This window comes from Macaca fascicularis, chromosome 11 (assembly GCF_037993035.2).
Source record: "Macaca fascicularis isolate 582-1 chromosome 11, T2T-MFA8v1.1".
NCBI classification, from domain to species: domain Eukaryota; kingdom Metazoa; phylum Chordata; class Mammalia; order Primates; family Cercopithecidae; genus Macaca; species Macaca fascicularis.
Window position 1 is genome coordinate 61,912,662 of NC_088385.1, and position 23,268 is coordinate 61,935,929.

Genomic DNA, 23,268 nt, shown 5'->3' on the forward strand with positions numbered 1-23,268 from the left:
AAGTTGTCTGATATGCTAATAGGACTTCCAAATAGGCACCTAGTTTTAAACTATACATGCCAAATTCATATTAAAGGCAATATTTTACGTTGTAATGGTAAATGAATATACCAAGTGTTTAGAAATTGTGTTGATGCTATCAATAAGTTATTTTAGTATAGAAGTGAAAATAAAAGGGCAGGAAAGAAATTCAGGTTGATAAGTGAATGAATGAGTAACAACAGGGAGCCAGGAAACCCCTGTCTATTCTGGAAATGGGAGTAGTAAACTGAGGGTGATTATAAGCAGGAGAAGAAGCGGGGTGGGACTTAAAGCTGGGGATACATGTTGTGAAGTCAGATTGTAAAGAGCTTGCATTTGAAGCGGGTTTCTGGATCCTCGGCTTTGTGAATTAGAATCATCATAGCTCACACATTTGAGCAGTTTCTGAGATGACAATTCAGTATATCCATAGACACAATGACGAAAGTTTATTTTATATATTAAGTTTGTAGTTATGTATACATTTCACAATGCTTGGAATATATCTAATAATTTGATACAATATCTTAGGTTTTACAGAATTATTAGGTTCCTGAAGAATCAGGAAAAGTGAATTGAAACCCTTTTCTGTTTAAGGAAATTGTCATTCAGAAGACTATCATGTAATGTATCTTTTTCTGATAAAATATTTTATAGTCTTTGTAAATAAAAGGTTAGACTTATAGTGGTCCAAAAAGTGTACACTTCTTAAGCTGATTAATTGATCTTCATTAACCTGGAAGCAGGCTTTATCAAATAACCTTGAATTATTTCTGTTTAAAAGTGATATCAAGGCCGGGCCAGTGGCTCACAGCCCGTAATCCCAGCAGTTTGGGAGGTCGAGGCAGGTGGATCATGAGGTCAGGAGTTTGAGACCAGCCTGACCAACATGGCGAAACCCCATCTCTACTAAAAATCACAAAAATTAGCTGGGCATGGTGGTGTGCACCTGTAATCCCAGCTACTCAGGAGGCTGAGGCAGGAGAATTGCTTGAATTCCAGAGGTGGAGGTTGCAGTGAGCTGAGACTGTGCCATGGTACTCCAGCCTGGGCAACAGAGCAAGACTCTGCTTCAAAAAAAAAAAAAAAGTTATATCAATAAAAACTTAAAAGCAATAAAATAAAACTTCCTTATGTCCAAAAACATGCAGCACTCACTAATAAGACATGAAGGGCACACAACTATATTACATTGGTTTTTATAACATGGAAATATAGTATGAAAGCAGCAACCTAAAAGGTAAAAGACAGTTAGATATAAAATATTGAAAAAGTGTAGTTAGAGAAAAGACAATATAAGAGAAGTCACAGAACAAGAATATGGAACACCAAAACTCAGTAGCAATTTACATAAGACCAAAATAAAACAAAAACAAGAATAAAACTAAAGGTTTCTTTTGGTGAAAGATCAGTGTGAAGCAATATTTGAAAAACAACGCTTTCTGTCTCATATGCCTTAAAGAGTTACATTGCAAGTAATTAGGCAGTCATATTTCAACTTGATAGACTATATACAGCTTGATGTCAAATTGTGACAATAGATTTTTTGAAAAGGATACTTAGAAATTATTCAATAGCAACTAAAAGATCCTAACAAATTAAGGATGCTGAATCCAGAAATGTAGACTAGGGGGCATTAATGTATTTGTCTTTTTCATGTCAGAAGATAAAATACAAATATTCAGTGGACCTTTAGAAAGCAGAGTAATGGGTTGAGACTCTGACATTCAGGTGGGTGGAATTCATAGAGAAGCAAACTTTCTCTTAATATAAAGAAAACACTTTATAATAAGGAGTCTTGTCCAAAATAACTTGGTGATTACCCCAAGAGTATTCAACAAGTACAGAAATCACACTTAGTGTTTGCTCCTCACATGTCCTCATGGGATGGCTCTAGAGTTTAACCTTGTTATGAAATTATAATTGACTTATTTTTCAGCCTTCTCTCAGAGGAACTTCTTCCTCCAAAATTCTGAAAAATGTTATGCTGCAATTCTCTGAAATAGTTTCATGAGACTGGAAATAAACTAAGACGACTATGGATTCTAGCTGCTGCTATCTTCGTAGGCCATCAGGGAGCAGAGAGTTTTGTTCACTTTAAATTTCCATTTTGCTCCCATCTTCATTCTAAGGCCTGTGAAATATGACAGCAGGGAGGCAAGAGATTTTCATGTAGTTTGATTTCATAGATTCAATTAGCATTTATTCAGTTTTGGTAGGGAAATACCCATTATTCTCTGAGAAAACTACAGAGATTCCTAGTCCATCATCTTCATACTGTGTGCAGGAAGACAACTATAACAAGTTTTCAAATAAAATTATATTAAAGAAAGAACAAACTTTAATAACAGGTAATGGTAAATTAAGGAGCCAGGCAAAACTGCTAAGAACATGGTCATGCCATGCCTATGAGGATTGTTATTTTGCTGGGGATTAAACATTATTTGAGATGTTTAATTTTGATGTTGTCATTGATAGTTTTTATTTTTCAATATATCTTTCTTTATAGAAGGAAGTAAAAAGAATTTGGAACTTTATAGTTTCATGTGAAAAAGTTTACAAGACAAAAGAAACATAAATTCAGGTAAGAATAATTATAAAACAACATATCATATTTATTTTAATCATATAATAAGACAGCCGGAACATTTTCAATATACTTAAATATATTTTTTTCTTGAGTTTCAAAATGTGCTAAGCCATAAATTAAAAATTATCAACATGAGAATAAACTTCAATATTCCTATTTTATTGCTTGAAGAAAGATCATGACTAAACCAGACTGGGAACATGATAATTGATGTTTAAAATCTAGTCCTAGTGATATGTATTCTATAATTTTTCTTGTTTCACTTCTTAGAAAACCTCGCAATCATAAAAATTCTCTATTATCGCTATTCCAATTATTTCATACCAAAATTGGCTCTTTATTTAAAATTCTTTATTAATGGAGATAAATATTTTGATGGTCAATATTCTATAAATTTGCATGCAAATTCTACAATTATGATCCTATAATTATTCTAAAGTCAGCTTGCTCTCAAAAGCCTGTCTATACTAAAGTTCCTGTGCTCCAAGAACGTCTTACCTAAAGGTTTTATCATCTTCAACATTTAAAAACATGTGTTCTTCAAAAGTTAGCAGTGAGCTTATTTATTTACTATTTGTCATTTAGTAATGAATTAAAGGTAGTTATTATATTGTAATAAACATCTCATATCAGGTATCATACCGTGTTTTAAGTTGGAATTACATTTAATTCTTTTTTGTCTTCATTTTTAGTGCCAAACACAATACTTGACACAGCATAGATCCTTAAACATATTGACTCAACACGTTAGTTGATAATCAGAAAGCTGGAAATGGATTAATTCTTGAAAAACGAATATGTCACTTTCAAAAAGGGTCAAAAAGTAGCATTCCATTTGGTATAAGAATTTAAGAGTTTTTCCTTCTCTTTCAACTGCCCTTCTCCCTCTTCCTCCTCTTCTACTTCTTCCTTAAAAAAAAAAATATATATATATATATATATATATGGTTAAACAACAAGGCCTGTTAAGCTTATGAGTTTTTAAAAGAGTTGACATATCATTGATATGAAAATTATATATACTTAAGGTATTAGACTTGATGTTTTAATATCTATACATTGTGAAATGATCACCACAATCAAACTAATTGTCACAAGCTTGTGACTTATTATTACAGAAGGGAGAGATATGTGTGAAATGATTTTAGCATGTCTTAAAAGTCATTTCTATTCTCTGTAATGGACCTCCTTTTCCTATTCCAAACCAACAAATGATGGCTGATGTTTGAAACTGTTCTATTCAGCTTCATGCCTAAAAAGCTTTATTCTATTCCAGGAATAAAATTTAGTCATCCTCATGCATTTTAAGCTGTAAGTCTAATTTATTTCCCCCAATAAAACTAAATGACTACACATTTATTCGAATAGGTTTCAAATGTGTGGTGGAACAGTTGGTGTGAGGACGGTGGAGACTGAGAATACTAATGTTATTATGTTCAATCATTTTTTTTCTGTTGATTTGAATGTATTTTAATTAATTTTAGTCTTTTTTGGATGAAGTTATTGAGAGAGGTAACAAATGAAAGATGTAAGGAAGGTCATGAAGGCTTTGGGATCTGAGAGACTTTTGTAGAACATAGGAAAATGAAAAAAGTAAACCTCTTAAACCTCTTAACACTTGAGGGAGGATAAAGAGTCAGAGGAATTCTGCATGCTCTGTAATTATGATTGCTAGCATAGCACTTATTTCAATTTTGGCAAAGATATTTTTCTGGATCATTTGCTCACTTTTATTATCCATACCACTCCTTGAAAGGATGAATGATACTTTGCTTAAATGCTACCAAAGAAGAAAAGATGTGGTAGGATCATCTTTAATTGCTAGACAACTTAATAGACAATGAGTCTGTTGTTTTACATAAAAATAAAAAACAGAAATATTTCAAATTAACCAAAGTTGTTTTGGTTGCTTAATAGGTCACCCAAATTCAAATAGGTTAATTTGGATGTGTTTAAGAAATTAATACTATTTATTCTTTTTTTTATTATTATACTTTAAGTTCTAGGGTACATGTGCACAACATGCAGGTTTGTTACATATGTATACTTGTGCCATGTTGCTGTGCTGCACCCATCAACTCGTCAGCACCCATCAACTCGTCATTTACATCAGGTATAACTCCCAATGCCATTCCTCCCCCTCCCCCCTCCCCGTGATAGGCCCCGGTGTGTGATGTTCCCCTTCCCGAGTCCAAGTGATCTCATTGTTCAGTTCCCACCTATGAGTGAGAACATGCGGTGTTTGGTTTTCTGTTCTTGCGATAGTTTGCTGAGAATGATGGTTTCCAGCTGCATCCATGTCCCTACAAAGGACACAAACTCATCCTTTTTTAAACTACTAAGCTCTTATCATCAGCTTAAGAGTTCAAAAAATTTGCTATACAATCTATTCTTTTACACAGTCCATAATTTTTATTGACTGTATAGATTGCATAGCAAATATAATTTTCTTAATTTACATCTATTTTTTCTCAAATTTGGAAAAGTTTGATGGCATGACTTTCTTGACAGATTTATGTAGAAAAAAGCAGGATCAATGAACTTCATAGAATAAAAAAATATAAAGACATAGTTTACATTTTACTTTTGTCCTTAAATAAAAGTAAACTAGTTCCAGGAGCTGAAGACTGATCACATTTTAAAAGATCCCTGTATACCTATGTAATAAACCTGCACATTCTGCACATGTATCCTGTTTTTATTTTTTCAAGAAAAAATTTTAAAAAAAATCTCTAAGTAAAACAGTTAACTGATAATTTCCTTGAGGTTATAAGAGCTCTTTTGGTATAAAGTTCATGTTACCTTGGAATGTACTTTCAGCTTTCTTTCCCCTCATTTATTTATTAGCATTTTGAAGCAATGTGTTTTTAAAGGAAAAGTGAATATTACATGATAGATTCAAACTTAAGGAAGAGTCTTTTTCTTAGCATTAGGAATTTGCTGATAATATTTTGAAATCGTCACCTCAATCACAAATGACATCTCATAAACCATCTTATGTAACAAGGTAGAGAGATATAAAAAAGTATCAAACTACATTGTGTTGAAATTATTACTAGTATGGATACAAAATACTGTACCTTGGGTCCAAACTCCATTGTTATCCAGTTGTGTTACCTTAGGCAAGTCAAAATATCTCTCATCTTTCATTTGCTTGTGTGTGTAAACTTAATGGGATAATGAAGGCATATGCCAACTATGAAGTCTTCTTTAATGTTAAGTGTTTTTGTTATAGTAGAGGAAGTGTAGAACATTTATTTGCTGACTTCCTTTTATATCTTGAAGCAGATATTTGCCATGGGTGACAAGGGAGGAAACAACCATTCAGCAGTGACTGACTTCATTCTTGTAGGCATCAGAGTTCGTCCAGAGCTCCAGAGTCTCCTTTTCCTACTATTCCTGATTATTTATGGGATGGTTCTTCTGGGAAACCTTAGTATGATTGGCATCATTGTGACTGATCCCCGGCTGAACGCACCAATGTATTTCTTCCTAGGCAATCTCTCCGTCATCGATCTCTCCTACTCTACTGTTATTGTACCCAAAGCCATGGTCAACATCCTATCTCATAAAAAGACCATATCCTTTGCAGGCTGTGTGGCACAACTGTTCCTTTATGCACTTTTCATGGTAACAGAGGCCTTTGTTCTGGCAGCCATGGCTTATGACCGCTTCGTTGCCATCTGCAATCCACTCCTCTACTCTGTTCGCATGTCAAGAAGTGTCTGTATCCAATTGGTGGCTGGTTCCTACCTCTGTGGCTGGGTCAGTTCCATCCTTCAAATCAGTGTCACATTCTCCATGTCTTTCTGTGCCTCCCGAGTCATTGATCACTTCTACTGTGATTCAAACCCGATTGAAAAGATATCCTGTTCCAATATCTTCATGAATAAGATGGTGTCATTTAGTTTGGCTGTCCTCATTATTTTGCCCACAATAGTTGTCATTGTCGTATCTTATATGTACATTGTGTCCACAGTTGTAAAGATCCGCTCCAGTGAAGGAAGGAAGAAAGCCTTCTCCACTTGCAGCTCCCACCTGGGGGTTGTAAGTTTGCTCTATGGGACTGTCTCTTTTGTGTATCTCACACCTCCAAATAACCCTGAACTTCGTAAAGTGGCTTCAGTATGTTACATTTTGTTCACACCTATGTTAAATCCTTTAATCTACTCTTTAAGAAATCAGGATGTTAAAGATGCCATGAAAAAAGTCTTACGGAAGAAAAAAGTTTTACTCTAAATCTGCTTTTGTTTGTTTTTCTGTTTCTTGCATCAATTATTTTTTACTGCCTGATTTTCTAGATGTAGGCATTTAAAGTTCAAATTTATTTATTTATTTATTTATTTATTTAGATGGAGTCTTGCTCTGTCACCCAAGATGCAGTGCAGTGGCATGATCTCGGCTCACTGCAACCTCTGCCTCCCGGGTTCAAGCGATTCTCCTGTCTCAGCCTCCTGAGTATCTGGGATTACAGGTGTTAGCCACCACGCCCTCCTAATTTTTATATTTTTAGTAGAGATGGAATTTCACCATGTTGGCCAGGCTGGTCTCAAACTCCTGACCTCACATGATCCTCCCACCTCTGCCTCCCAAAGTGCTGGGATTACAGGCGTGAGCCACTGTGCCTGGCCAAGTTTATTATTATTTTTTTAAATAAAACTCCTTAACTCTTCTATTCCACAGCATGAATAATTTCCCATAAGGAATGTTACGCATAAAGTACTTACTTTTTCCCAAGGCAATGTTAAATTGGAAAGTTCTGGATATTTATGAAAACCTGTTATGTTTCTACAAATAGTAATGTATTTGTCACTTTCTTTCTGTCTTTTCACGTAATAATATGTTCGGTGAAATGGGGAGGTATTTTATTATTTCTCTTTGCATGCCTAGGTGAAATTTAGATACAGAACATACTTTATATGATGACTAACTTGGAGACTGTGTGTCCCAACTGGTTTATATGCAAATATTTGGTATAAAGGCTAGGATTGTGTTTTGGTGTTGATGACATGCCAAAGACGTGAGAGCACATGTATCTGATGAAAAGGAAATAGAATGGAAAAATAACCTTCTCCATGAAAAGCATTAGGTAAAATAAAGCTCTTCGTTGAATTACAGGGGCCAAAGAAGACATGGGCAAATTGCTTTGATTTGGTTGAAATTTTATTTAATGCTCTGTGAATGACAGTCATCCCTGTTTTGCTCTAATATAATGAAAATGTCTTCTTATGATTTTATGATGTTTTCAGCTCATGCTCTCTATCTTCTGAATATCAATTATTGGTTATGAATGTGCAATTAGTGAAAGCTCTGTATTGAAATGAAGTCAGCTTGAAAATCTCAGTTACAGATATCACAAGATTTTATAGCAGCCTTTATAAATAGTTGAATTACATGTATGTGTATATATAAATATATATGTATGCATGCATACCTTACAATAGCCTTTATGAATGGTTGGATTGTATATGTGCATGCATGCATACACATGTATATGTGTTTGTTGGTGTATATCTGTGTGTATTAGTTTGGGCATGAGATATTTAAAAACATGATTAGTCCTAAACTTAAATGTCAGTTGAGAAAAGGGTAGTTAAGACACTGCCCCACAGCTTTGATAGGTTTCAAGGGAAGCCAGGTTCCAGAAAAAGTCAGGTCAGAGTTAGTATTTTGCAAGTGAATTTTTTTTTTTTTTTTTTTAGACAGAGTCTTGCTCTTATTGCCCAGGCTGAAGTGCAGTGGTGCGCGCTTGGCTCACTGCAACCTCCACCTCCTGGGTTCAAGTGATTCTCCTGCCTTAGCCTCCTGAGTAGCTGAGATTATAGGCATATACCATCATGCCCAGCTAATTTTTGTATTTTTAGTAGAGTTGGGGTTTCACCGTGTTGGTCAGGCTGGTCTCAAACTCCTGACCTCGTGATCTGCCTGCCTTGGCCTTCCAAAGTGCTGGGATTACAGGCGTGAGCCACTGCGCCTGGCAGTGCAAGTGATTTAAGAAACACCTTAGACAAACCATTACAATCCCTAAATCTAGAAAACATCATCAAAGACAAAAATTAAACCTAATAAATAAAACACATCTTCCAGTTTTGTTCATATACTTGATATCTTGAAAATCTAGAATATGGATCTTTAGGTCTGTTTTTTTCTGTTTTTATTTAGCTAACTAAGTCTCCTTTGATAAATGTGCAATGGAATGCATATTTGTAGATGAAATTTTATTAAGGGAAGGAATTTGAGGATAATTGTTCTTACCTAAGAGATAAAGAAGGAAGCTAAGACACTTAACAAATCAAGGTTATATTTATCTGCCCCTCCCTATGCCTGTCAATATGCCATTTCTCTTAATGCTTAATTTCATAAAAATGATATTTGAGAGCAAAATAGAAATTCAACTCACTTGGGAAATGGATGTTTGGTATAAATTATTATTAGTCTGGAGATTCCTTTCTTAGGTTTAGGTTTTACTATTTATACTGAATGCCCATTAGCCTTAGACTGTCATTCTTTGATGCACCTACCCGGTGTGAGTACTTAAGGACTATTGGGGAAAGGCAGTAGAATATTGAATAAGAATGCAGCCTAGATCCATTTACTTTAGTCTTAAATATGCTGGATTACATATTCTGCTTTGTAGCCATAACAATTGCAGTATTCCGAGGAATAACCTCATATGTAGCATTGTTTAAATCACCTCAAATATTCAAAGAAATCCAGAAAAAAAATGGAAAACCTAAGGCAGACTGATGTCCAAGGTGTTAAACTCAGATATTTCTTATTTTCTTTTAAATTGCCATAAATATTTTCCTTGGTAAATTTTTTTTCTGGGTTCATATGCCTTATATAAAAAGTAGTGCCCAATTTATAACTTTCTTGTTACTTGTGCCATCAAGATTCCATCAGAACAACCCAATGTCATACCAACATTTTGTTGACTCTCATTGACGAAGTGTTTTATTTTTAAATTATGAGTAGATTGCTTTTGAAACATTGCTACATCCAAGAGAGTTTGAAATTCACATTCTGCATCCTATACATCAAAAGTTTTTATTTAGAGGGTACTTTAAAACTTTATACAAAAATCCACACTGAAAAAGCTTTTAATATAATGATATGATCTTGAGAGGCTGAAGATTATATTAGGCTTCTTAAATGCTCAGCGTACTTGTATTGCATTATTTTATTTTCCCTGGTTATAACTTTTTGGACATACACATATATTGATTGATCTGTAGCATCATGTACTTCACTTTGTCTTTAAATTTGATGTGATGTTGGTGTTTACCTAACATTTAGTTCTGTTAACATTTGGCATACCGATGTGGAACTTTGGTGAGGGTACTTAGAATACAATTTTCTATTACTAGGACGCTAAGATTCTCTGACTCAGACAGTTGCAAATGATAAGTACTGATTTAAACTTCACAAATTATGTTAAAATCACTAAATTAAACATTGTTTGCTAGCACCCAGAGCTTACTCCATTTGCTTTCAGATAGTTTCAAGTCCTTATTATGGGATTTAAATTGTTATGTTGATTGAAGCAGCTGAACTAATAAAGTATAAAAATATTTCAGTGGTGGATTGATACTGAACTATGTTATTCTTACTCTTGTGAGTTGAGAATGAGATATCACTTTGCCCAATTTCATGATACCAGAATAGGTGATAAAATCAATAAAAATTCTGAATGTAAACTATTAGCCTAGTGATCAGAGTGAGGACAAAACTACTAGTTGAGGCGGGGAGAGGAAGAGGAAGAAAAGGGAAGAGGTGGGTTAAAAAAAGCAGGATATGTCAGAACTGAAAATAACATGAATGAAAAAAAGAATTCATTTCAAAGTCATTTCCTAATTATTCCAATTTTGTATAAAAAGACAAAACAACAAAACCCCAAAACTTTACAAACACTAATTTCCATATTTCTTAGGTTCATAAAATATGGCTTGTAGATTTTTGAAATAGCTGCTTCTTTCTCTTTTCTTTTCTTTCTTTCTTTTTGTCTTGTTCGTTTCTTTGTTGTTTTTTGAGACGGAGTCTGGCTCTTGTCGCCCAGGCTGGAGTGCAGTGGCGTGATCTCAGCTCACTGCAACCTCCGTCTCCCGGGTTCAAGCGATTCTCCTGCCTCAGCCTCCGGAGTAGCTGGGACTACAGGCACGTGCCACCACGCCTGGCTAATTTTTTTTGTGCGTATTTTTAGTAAAGATGGGGTTTCACTGTGTCAGCCAGGATGGTCTCAATTGCCTGACCTCGTGATCCCTCCACCTCGGCCTCCCAAAGTTCTGGGATTACAGAATAAAGCCATGGCACCTGGCCTCTTCTTTCTTTATCAACATTTTTAAAGCACCCACTTGTTTACATTTTTTGACACTCTGATGATTGGCATCAGCTTCCTCAGTTGAATGTCTTGTAGTTAGGTTTCTTTTGTGAGAACCTCCACAAACTAGCTTTGGATTTAAGCAAAAGATAAACATTTAGTCATATAAATTTTCTTTTGCTCTGTCTGCACATACACAATAGTAAGGCTGGAGAAGATGAGTTTCTCCTGAACATTCCAGGGAACTAGAAAAGAGAAAACAGAAAAAATTTCTAATGTAAACCAAACTTGTCAAATGCTACTCTTGGAAATATTTACTTCGATAAATTTAAGGCTTTTTCCTTCTGCTGGAAAATTAAATTACAGTGAATAAGACCCTTATGTTCCCGCTTTGAGCATGTGCTCACTCATTATTCTAACAATCCATCTCAGATATTCTACTGTCCAAATTCTTTTCTTTCAGTTCGTACAGTTATCAAACTTGAACATGTAACATAATGCAAAAAGTTCATGTCTTTACAAAATTATTGTCAGTCTATCCCTTAAGAGACATGATTCAAAATATTTTGTGTTGCTCTATTTATCTACTAGTCTAACGTTCCTGGTCGATTTCCATTCTTATATTAGTTAATTGAGAATCCTGTTTTAATAGTTTGTAATCTATACACTGATGGTAAGCTATCATCATCCCTACTATAATTAATAATAAATAAAATATGTAAACAAATATACATTTCAATATGAATGAGAAAACATAAACAATTTAATTAAATATTAAAGTTGTCTTAAAACATTTATCAAGGAAGTAAATTTGAAGCAAACTATAGTCCTTATTTGTGAAACAGGCCATGAGGTTACATTTCTTACTATACATGTCTTACTTCTCTTTGTATTTGGTGTTCTCTTGCCTTCGATCTCAGCTTTTCAGATTCCAATGTCTAGTGAATTTGTTCTAATCTGCATCCTGGATAGTTTTAGTTTTGTGGGGTACACGTACTGTAGTGGATACTCTCAGTTGCCTACATAGGGAGGCACTGTCTTCTTTCTTCTTGACAAACCTCGTGTCAGAAAAGTTTCTATCACCAGTGGTAGATCTTTAGTTTACTCTCATTATAGTGTTTTTATTCCTCTTTAGTGGTAAATAGTTCAGGAATGGAAACATATTCTATTAAAATATACTTAAATAAGTTGAAGTAAATAGTCTGCTGGAGAGTTTGGGAGATACATGCATTTATTTTTCCTTATTTAAAAAAGAGGCAGAATTAATGAAAGAGTACAGCTCCTCAATTTCTTTTTGAACCATGTGGGAATAGAGAATTTACAGGATGCCAAATACTTATTGTTTTGTTATCAAGTAAAAACAAAGTGATCTTGTTCCATCTTCAGCAGAAAGGAGAAACATTTTCAAATAAATATATGCATAATATATTCTCATGCGCTGAATGTTTTTGTTCTTGTAAGGATTATATCTGTTTTAATAATTACCACTATGCTCATCATTTGATAAAATTATGGTAAGCTAAACTGACTCTCAAGAGCCCTATTCTTTCACTGGCTAAACTGTCAGATAAATGCAAAGAAAGCATCACATTTATTTGTCATCTTTGCTGGTAGCACTAATTCTCTGCCATTCCTCTTGTGATCTGTATAAATTTTAATATATTTTAGCAAGAAGCTCCATGAAATTCCGTTTGTCCCTTACTACTTTATTAGTCCTTACTCTATGTCATGGATCAGTTGTGCATGTTTACCAATTTCTTCAGCCTTATACCATAATTACATATACACTTAGGAAGTGGGAAATACATTACGGATTTTTAGGTTCCGTGGTATCTATTAGGAGATGAAGACAAATCAAAACTCATTCTCTGTCTTACCCTCTGGAGTCCTTCATTCTGATGAGCAGCCTGGGTAACATTCTGGATTCTTAAGATCTGGTGATAGTTCTAAAACAGGATCCAAATATCTCTAAAGGTCCACAAAATGTGTGGGTGTATACTTTTCTTTAGTGCTTAGTGAGCCATAAATCAACCACCAAAATATTCAGAGAAGGATTGTTGGAAGGATTTCAGTTCATATCTTTGGTATTAGAATGAGAACCTTACTCAGGGCTACTCTTCATTTTGGTGACTCTATCAGAATTGGAAGATGAACAGGTTGTGACTCATAGTGGCTAAAGTTAGGTCTCTGTTGAATAGATTGTTTCTCTCTCTCTCTCTCTCTGTCTCTGGAGTACCCACTTATTTCATTTCCCATGATTAACTAAATATAGGTGGAGATCACTGTGCCACATCCATCTTTTTGACTAATAAGCCAAAGCTGCTATTATCATCTACATGAAATTTTCCTTGGCTCTCTCAGTCAAGTGTTACAATTTGAAGTCTGTCACTACAGCATTACCACTAATATCAGGGAGATTGTTTTCACATTATCATTGCCCCATGAACATTCTTAGGGAGAAACATCACAGCTGATTTGAAAGTCGCTGGTGGTTTCCTTGGTCACTGGTAAATGAAAAATTGGGTGTACCTATCCAGGATATATTAAATAATTTTGAAAGTAGGTCATCCTAATTGATTAGGAATTTGATAGAAATACCTTTAGGAGTTTATTAATATGATGTTGGAGATAATTTTGGAGATATGTTTAAAAATATTTAAAATAAAATAGTTTACTTAAGATTTTAAAATATTATAAAAAAGTTCTGTATTATTGAGTTAACTCTGAGGAGGGTGGGGATATACAGCATTTTCATAATACTTCTCTATTAGGCTGGTCCGGGACAGAGATCCATCTGTAGGAATTTGATTTAGATCATGTTAAAAAAAATGAGAAGGTTGGATTTATTATGAGATTTGCATGGCCATGGGCAGAAATTCTAAGTCAACAGCACTTATGTTTAACAGAACCTTAATTAAACTTGAGACTTAAAATAGATGGCTCAAAGTCTACTTTAAAATAGACCATTGAAAGAAAAGTAAGCTAGGCATGATTCTAAAGGTGCTTTGGCAGTGTGAGCTAGCAATTGCAGAGAGATTATAAGGGGAGATAAAGAGGGCTCAAAACTATAGCAGATAGGAGAGCCACTGGCAAAAATATAGCAGTGACAAGCTCCATGGTGAGTTTATTGGAGCAAAATCGGTGTGTGCTAGTGTTGCTGTGGGAGGCTAACAGATTGTAAAGGGTCATGGAATCTTTAGGGAATCATCTCTACTTTTGAGTTCAGGGTGGTAATTCATGAACTGGGTGGACGGTAGTTTTAGTAGTTTCATTTGTAGCAGCAAAATGAGTACAGGACCAGAGTCTGCCTGAGAGTCACAGGCAGGAGCCAGCTGACACATGAGAATAAGTAGCAATGTGGATGGGCTTGAGAATAGACATTACAGAAGCTTAGGGAAAACAATGATGTTAAAGTACAGAATTTGGCTTATACACTATTGAAAAACTATGTGTCTCTAACAGAGAATGTTATGTTTCCCTTGCTATACATGTCGCTATTATTTCACTTAAAAATTCATCAAATTCATCAGAGCATTTGTCTATCAGTAGGAAAGATTTCATTTTTCCTGAGCTCCCTTTGCAGCTCTATGTTGCCTTGTAGTAAATTGGTTCAGGTAAAAATATTCTTGAAATTGACAGTGAAATGTAAGGACAATACACAGCCAGCTTTTTGGAGGGAGACTGGGCATTTTCCAGAATACTTGATTTTGAAACCTGAGCAAGGAAGGGGTTCTAAAAAATATAGAGTAAACTCAGACAATATTCTTCTTCTCTTAATTGGAGCAGAGTGTCTCTTCCAGTCACATGAAGGATATTTTTAACCTATTTCCAAAAACACTCGAGTGGTCACTAAACACGTACTATAGTGCTATAGGGTAGTGCTATATAAGTGGATCATCAGATAAATATGATGTTTTGAGAGTTAACACACAGAAACATTAAACTGAGAAATAATCTCAAACTTATAGAGAATTGCTGGTACAAAATAAAGATCTTTTAAAAGAAACCATTTGAGAGTAAGTTGCCAACGTAGTAGTCCATCTTCCCCAGATACTTTCGTGTGTAATTCCTACCAACAAAGACATTCTCCTCATAATCATATTTCAGTACACAGAATCAGGATTGCTTTACCGTCATCTAAACCTCCTAACTGACCAGTTGTTCCAAAAGCATCATCGATAGTAAAAGGAATGGTGATATGTAAAGTTTAGAGTCGCATTTTTGCATCCAGTTGTATATGTAAGTCTCCTTAAATATGGAACAATTCCTCAGTCTTTCTTTGATACTCTTTGATTTTTTTGTCTTGATAGTCTTGATGATTTCAGGCCAGTTATTGGGTAGAATGCCCCTCAAGTTGTGTTTTTCTGGTTTTCTTAATGATTAAATTCAGGTATGTATCCTTGGCAGGATTATCAAACAAGTGGAGTGAGCCATGTTTACAATACGTTCTCTCAGTGGCACACAAAGTCAATCTGTCCCAAACCCATTTGATTAAAATCGTATCTGCTATCTTTCTCCTCTGTAAATTTACTTTCTCTTTTTGTAATTAGTAAGGATTTTTATTAAATATTGTGAGACCATGTAGATATTCTAGTTCTCTAAGTTTTGAAAAGTTTATTTATTTATATCAGCATGAACTCATGGTTTTCTACTTTATTTAATGTGTTATAATACTTTATTGACATTATTTATTTTGATGCTCAAATTATCCCAAATTTAGCCAGTGGGAGTTTCTTTGAGCTAGCTTCCGTGTTTTTTTGACTTATCTCCAATATTCTTTTAACACTTTATACTTTTTGACACAAAACAACATAACAGATTTTTGTGTTCTTTGCCTATCTGATATGAAATTAGGCATTTCTCCAAGAATCCCTGGTTCCTTTTAGTGGAGAAGTGTATTTGGAAATCAAGATATGGGTGATGTGTGTTCAATGTTATTGCTGTTTAGGTGCTGGTAGGTCTCTTAGTTGGCAGACATACATATGTATATATGTATATGTACACATCCACATATATTCATACGTGCACTCATACATGTTTGCATACATACCATCCTTTGCCTTTACATTTCTATGAATGAGTGATATGGTTTGGATTTGTGTCCCCACCCAAAGCTCATGTTGACTTGTAATCCCCCATGGTGGAGGTGGTGCCTAATGGGTGCTGATTGTACCATGGGGGCAAACTTACTCCTTGCTGTTCTTGTGATAGTGGGTGAGTTCTCATGAGATCTGGTTGTTTAAAAACCTGTAGCGCCTCCCCGTTCTCTCTCTCTCTTCTGCTCCACCATGTGAAGATGTGCCTGCTCCCCCTCTGCCTTTTGCCATGATTGAAAGTTTCCTGAAGCTTCCCCCGTCATGCTACCTGTACAGCCAGTAGAACCATGAGCCAATTAAAACTCTTTTCTTTATAAATTACCCAGTCTCAAGTAGTTCTTTATAGCAGCGTGAGAACGAACAATTACAGTGAATCTATTCTTATACTATGAATTCCAATCTTCAGTACAGAGTTTATTCTGGTTTCTCAATTTCCATATTGCAAACTCCCTCTCCAATACTCATTATGTTTAATATATTTACTTTTTGACTAATTCCACTTTATACGTTCTCTATTCGCTCATTACAGCTGTCTCTCTTTTCCCTACATGATTGTTCTTTTTATCTTAATCTGGCTTCCGCACCTGTTGCTGGGCTGCTGCTAGTATAAACCTGTGTAAGTACCCTTTGCATCCTGCCCATTATCCAACACTCTGCCTGGGGCCTTTCTGCTGTGTGGAAACCATCTACAACCCACCATGCTCTGATGTCCTATGCCAGGTCCCACCAATTGACTACTATGAATGCTTTCCTGATCCCACATTTACTCTGATACAATGATAAATATGGAGAATCTCATGGATTTCTTCTGTTATAATGTTACAGCAAAGATCTTTGTAAATGCTCTCTGGGGAAGTTTTTGTGGATGCTGTTTGGGAAAGAGACACCAAAAGAATTTCATTATTCTGAATTTGTGGCTTGAATTTGGGAAGAGTTGATAGAAGAGACAAGATATAAACACAAGCCATTAAAAATGGTTACAGTTTCAGGCTACAGTGAAAATAAACAGAGAAGCAAAAACTGATAATTAGAAATTCTAGCTTATTCAGAATAGACAAAATGAAAAACTGTTGTAAATGCATAGAAAAGCACACAATGTTAGTAGTTCTCAAGTGAGATGATTTTGACACTATAAAGAAGGTCTACACTCTGCGAGCCAATTAACTTGTTTTAGGGTAGCCTATGTACTCAAAAATCAGTTTGTCATGTTCCCATCTGTGTAACACATTGCATGAAAGGATTCAAAAGATTTCCCCCTGTATATAAATAAAACAAGAGGCACCCAACATGGCCAAAATTGTAAATGTTTTGTTGTTTTATCTTATACTCATTTTTTGAAAGTCTACCTCCAAACTTTCTACAACATACTATATCAAAAAAGTTGTCTTTTATATTTTATAATGTGTTGACACAACCAGATAATTTTAAATTGGCATTATTCCCTTTCTTTTCTTTCCTACACATGCTGCCATAGTCAGGCATGACTTTTCAGATATGCCTTAAAGTGTTAAATATGAAAATGATACTAATGCATCCCTAATCCTACATATTCTTTTCCACATACTAAATGATGGCCAGTTTATATTCTATGTAATAAAAGAGATCCACGTATAAATTAAACCTATACTTGATGACTGAGCATTTTGTCATGCTTAGATATAGTATTTAAACGTTTTTCCAAATAGTGTAAGTAGAATTATTAAATTTTCATTATAATCAGCATTATAAGAAGTAAATATGTTTATGAGAGGAAATGCTTGTTAAAAGTAACCAGATATTATACTTTGCTTTAGTTGAGCTTTTAACTGATATAATTATAAATTCCCACTTACTATATCATTTTTGTGAAAGTGAGAACTTATTATAAAATCTAGTAAAGGTAATTTAGGAAATTTAAATTGATTAGGCTTTGCATGAGAAAATGAATCTAAATCTTGTATAAATGAAATCATTATTTTCACATTATTTTTTAAAACTGATAAGAGCAGGCAGAAGAAATATCATTGTTTCAAAGCCAAATTATTGTCAGCTTACACAAGGCTTTTTTTTTTTTTTACCACATTAATATATCAAATATGAATCTCATTTTTTTGAGAATACTGAAGTTTACTTCATTTTCTTCTCTTCCTAACAACTTGCACTACACTGCTATCTACCATGAAGACTAATAACCAAAACCCTTACAAATTTAGCGAAATTATTTTTCTCCTTAAGTTTTACCAAGTGTCCGAAGCTTATTTTAAGCAAGCCAACCAATGTAGAACATTTTGCATGAAGTATTTCTAGAAATGAGAAAATTTCAGTTTTCTCATATTGAAAATGCTTTTCTAGTCTTTATAAGCTAATGAAGAACAGACTACTGTGTTCATTTGATAAACAGACTACTGTGTAGTTCTATAAGTGAAGATATATCAATGTGTTTGCTGAGCAAGTATTTCTGACTCAAAACGCACTTTATTCTTATCAAACTCGTAGGCAGATTAGCACATTCAGAAATAGGTTTTAGCTGACTAACTCTTAACATATTGTGTATTGCTTTTTCTATAGCACCTGTTGAGTGAGATTGAGGGTTCAGCTAGGGTTATAACTTTAAGCACCATTAAGTTCTTGAAGTCAGTACGTGAAGCACAATTTTACATCTGAATTTTCCATCATTTATATATTTCTATGGGCCTTTCTTATTGTATGAAAGAGGAGAAGGAGAAATCATGTACTCAGAATTATTAGATTTTTCATAGTCATGAAACTGTTCTTTGCAAATCAAAAGTAATTTCCCCCATTCTTCATTCTTTCATTCATTTGTTCTATTTTGTACAGTTTATCAAATCATAAACACTTTTCTTAAAAGCCAGAGGCTTTGCCATACAAAACCAGTTTCAAAAGTTTTTGGGAAACATTTACGCATTTTCTCCCCATAGATGTGAATGTGCCTGTTTGAAATAGATGTTATTACAGTGTGTGAAAATGACTTTATAACCAATTTATTTCCAAATATTTCCTGACATAAGAGAGAATTCGCCACAGATTCAGAAAAAGTACAAAAGATCTTTGCAAGAAATGAATTACTTCAGGATAGAAGAGGCATTTTTTAAATTTGCATGATTATAATGAGAACTAGAAGTCTCATTTTCCAGTGGCAGCTGTAAGTCAAAGTAAATGTAGCACAAAAGCTCCATAATAGTCACAGTTACTCCAGATCTCTAAGATCTTCCCTTTATTCCAGAGAGAAATGTATTGTTTTCTTTCTGATGATTTAGGCTCATAAGGGCATACAGATAAAATGCAGAGCTTAAAGGATGTTAAAATAAAGTGAAGACTCAAGATGAACAATAAAAAAGTCAGCTCTGTGGAACATCTGTCTTGTTGACTGTCATCTAATAGATACTGCCCCACAATATCAGACGTCCATGGGGAAACATGAGGCTGGGGACAAATCAGGATCAGAGTTAGATTTGCTGAAAAACCAGAATTAGGGAAGAAATACAAAATTAGAGCAAGAGTTCTATAGCTACATGACGTTCACCCCAGGAACTGAGAAAAGAGAGATCTTGGTGAAAACACTTCGGAAGGCTCAAATCTCTGCACATGAGGTTAAGTTAGGTTTGGCCTTCAGTTTACCCAGCAAAACCTTCAAAAGAAGTTTCAAAGGAAAAAGGAAAAAAAGGTAGTTTTTTTCCTACCTTGAAAAAAATGGGTAGTTTACTTGCAATGAAAGTTTGCAGTAAAGTCCAGGCTTTAGGACTAGCTCACCAGATTGAAGAAAAAAGAAGAGCAACAGCCATTTAAAGGAAAAACAAAATCCCCAAAACTCTCACGAGATTATCAAGGTTACAGGTATTATAGTTAATCTGATCTTGGTGATAAATATGCCAGTTATGTCACACCCATAAATGCCATGGCATATCTTCAGATATAAGCATTGTGAAATTCAGAAAAGAGTTTCTTTTTATTAGGGAGTCAGCAATTTATGGGGAATATCAAGGTTTATCTTAGGGAGGGATCAAAATTAGAAAGACTCCGTTTTTATTTTCATTTTTTTTTTTAAATTTGATGTAAAGAAGCAAAACTCATATGATATGATAATTAGTTACCACAAGGGCAGCCAAACAAACTGACATTTTTACATCAGGTAATTAACCACTAACATAGTGTGATGGTTAATATTAAGTGTCAACTTGATTGTTTTGAAAGATGCAAACTATTGTTTCTGGGTGTATCTGGGTGTTGCTGGGTGCTGCCAGAAGAGATTAACATTTGAGTCAGTGGACTGGGGGAAGACTCACCTTCAGGAAGACCCACCCACAATGTGAGTGGGCACCACCCAATCGGCTGCCAGTGTGGCTAGAAAAAGAAGGCAGAAGAAGGTAGAAGGACTAGACTGGCCGAGTCTTCTGGCCTTCATCTTTCTCCCATGCTGGATGCTTCCTGCCCGGGAACATCAGACTCCAAGTTGTTAGCTTTTGGACTCTTGGACTTACAGCAGTGGTTTGCCAGGGGCTCTTGAGCTTTTAGACACAAACTGAAGACTGCACTGTTGGCTTCCAAGGTTCTGGGGCTTGGACTGGCTTCCTTGCTCCTCAGCTTGCAGATGGCCTATCGTGGGATTTCACTTTCTGATCATGTGAGTCAATTCTCCTTAATGAACTCTCCTTCATATATACATTTATCCTATTAGTTCTGTCCCTCTAGAGAACGCTGACTAATACACACAGTGAAGTCAGTAAGGATCCTGCAGCATTTTAACTCACATTGTCTGTCTAAACTGTAAAACACACTAGAAAGAAGTTAGAGAAATCTTTAAGCAAGAATAGGAGGCAAGAATAATACTGGTAGAATATAAAGGAAAGATTACTTTTGCACAATGAGTTTAGAACTTGAGTTTTTTTCATAAGATTGTGTATCAATTCTACAACAAAACAAAACTACAAGAAATCTCAAGTGAATCCATATATGTAAATAAGTATAAATTAGTTTGACTTTGTAACCTCAAATGTACTCTAAGCTGCACAAGGTTTATTGCCTATAATTCTATTTCCTTGTTAGTGAGTTCAATGGCATGGTTATGCAATGAATAATATTTATATATTTATATAATATTCTCTTAAATGTTTGTTGAAATGTTTTTTTTTTTTTTTTTTTTTTTTTTTTTTTTTTTTTGAGACGGAGTCTCGCTCTGCCGCCCAGGCTGGAGTGCAGTGGCCAGATCTCGGCTCACTGCAAGCTCTGCCTCCCGGGTTCATGCCATTCTCCTGCCTCAGCCTCCTGAGTAGCTGGGACTACAGGCGCCCGCCACCTCGCCCGGCTAGTTTTTTGTATTTTTTAGTAGAGACGGGGTTTCACCGTGTCAGCCAGGATGGTCTCGATCTCCTGACCTCGTGATCCGCCCGTCTCGGCCTCCCAAAGTGCTGGGATTACAGGCTTGAGCCACCGCGCCCGGCCAGCTGAAATGTTTTTGAATAAACTTAGAGCTAAAGCAAAAACACGTTATTTGTCTCACTTTGACAGTAATTATATTACTGTCATAATTACTCTTGTGCTTTTGTTTGTAAGGCATTTTTTGAAGTATGAAATGACATTTTGTTACTTTTTGCTTTATCTGTGGATTTTATAAACAGCAGATAAAATTATGTTTACCTTTATAAACTACAGATAAGTTATTTTAATTATGTGACTTTAGCAAGGTGTATTTAACCAATTTTCCAACTATTTTTATTTAGCAATGTTATAGAATGTAATATGCTAAATCTAACATGCAAAAAAGAGAAAATATTATCCTTAATTTATCACAGAGAGAGTCGCTTTCAGTTTGTTATCTATATACATTATAATGTATTTTTGAATTGTATGCTATGATTCTTCAATATTAAGAATATTTGACACATAATAAAAATTCTATAACAGTTCAAATTACTGTTTTCTTATTGTAAAGGAAAATATTTTATAGAAACTATAGAAAAATGATAACGAGAAGTAAATACGTATGAGTTTACCTTATGTCTTTCAAGTTTATTTGCTAGTAAGTGTAAAATATTAATAAGTAGTACCAGAGAGTGTACTAATTTAACCAAACTTTAAAACGTACTGATATGGTTTGGCTGTGTCCCTACCCAAATCTCATCTTAAATTGTAGTTCCCACAATTCCCGTGTTGTGAGAAGGACCTGGTGGGAGGTAATTGAATCATGGGGTGGGTCTTTCTGGTGTTGTTTTCATGGTAGTGAACAAGTCTCATGAGATCTCATGGTTTCATACGGGGGAATTTCCCTGCACAAGCTCTCTGTTTTCCTGCTGCCAACCATGTAAGATGCAACTTGCTCCTCCTTGCCTTCCACCACGATTGTGAGGCCTCCCCAGCCATGTGAAACTGTTCGTCCGTTAAACCTCTTTTCTGCATAAATTATCGAGTCTTGGGTATGTCTTTATTAGCAGCATGCAAATGGACTAATACAGGTACTATTCTAGCCTGAACATTCTAACATAATTAAGCAATTAAGCAATTTATGTTGTTTGTTTCTGACTAGAATTATATTTTATGTGACACTTAATTTTTAGCACAATTTTTTAACCTTGCTTTGTCATTCAGGTATAACTTATTGTGGGACCTTTTCTTAGTTCAGCTAAAGATGGGGTCCTTGTCACACGGCCACGAAAGATTAGGCTCACAGAAAATTTGAAGGGTGAGTAAGGCAGAGTTTTATTAGGTGAAAAAGAAGAAAAAGCGAAACAGAGACTCTTAGCAAAGTGAGAGAGTGTGCTTTCCTGCCAGTGGGCTTCCCCTGTCAAGGACTGAATCCCAGGTTCCACCCAGGAAGTGGAGGGCCAGGCTCCTCCCTGCTGCAAATGGTGTGAAGTTCCCAAGCTCCACCCAAGCATGCACTCCTTCCAGCATGCAGGCTGACTGGAGTTTCTCTGGGAACCCCTTCCCACCTGGCTGTCTCATTCTTCCCTCTAAAGAAGCACATCTAACTCCTGTTAGAATAAGGATACGGAGAAGGATGAAGACCGATCTTAACTGCTTCCTGCTGACAGAGGACGCTGTTTTGGGAAAATGGCAGTCAGAGCTCCCTCAGAGGCCTATCTAAGGGTCCCTGGCAGAAGGGGCCATCGTCTGAGGTCCCAGTTGCACGGCCGTTTGGAATGTGATGGCCTGAAGTCAAGAAGAGACAAACTGAGTTATTAGAAAACATGTAACAAAAAGGAACAAGGGGAGAGGTAAGAACAGCTCAAAAATCCTGAGGCCTTTTA

The 23,268-nt window shown here is 35.3% G+C and overlaps 1 protein-coding gene across 1 annotated transcript; it reads left to right on the plus strand.

Moving 5' to 3' along the window:
• Positions 1-5,908: 5,908 nt before the first annotated feature.
• On the plus strand, positions 5,909-6,850 carry LOC102121747 (olfactory receptor 9K2). Its single transcript, XM_005571106.4, has one exon. The coding sequence runs from the start codon at positions 5,909-5,911 to the stop codon at positions 6,848-6,850; it is 942 nt and encodes a 313-aa protein (XP_005571163.3).
• The last annotated feature ends 16,418 nt before the right edge of the window (positions 6,851-23,268 follow it).

What these genes read in the sequence shown, in the direction of transcription:
- LOC102121747 (XM_005571106.4), top strand. Translation starts at nt 5,909, where the DNA reads ATGGGTGACAAGGGAGGAAACAACCATTCAGCAGTGACTGACTTCATT.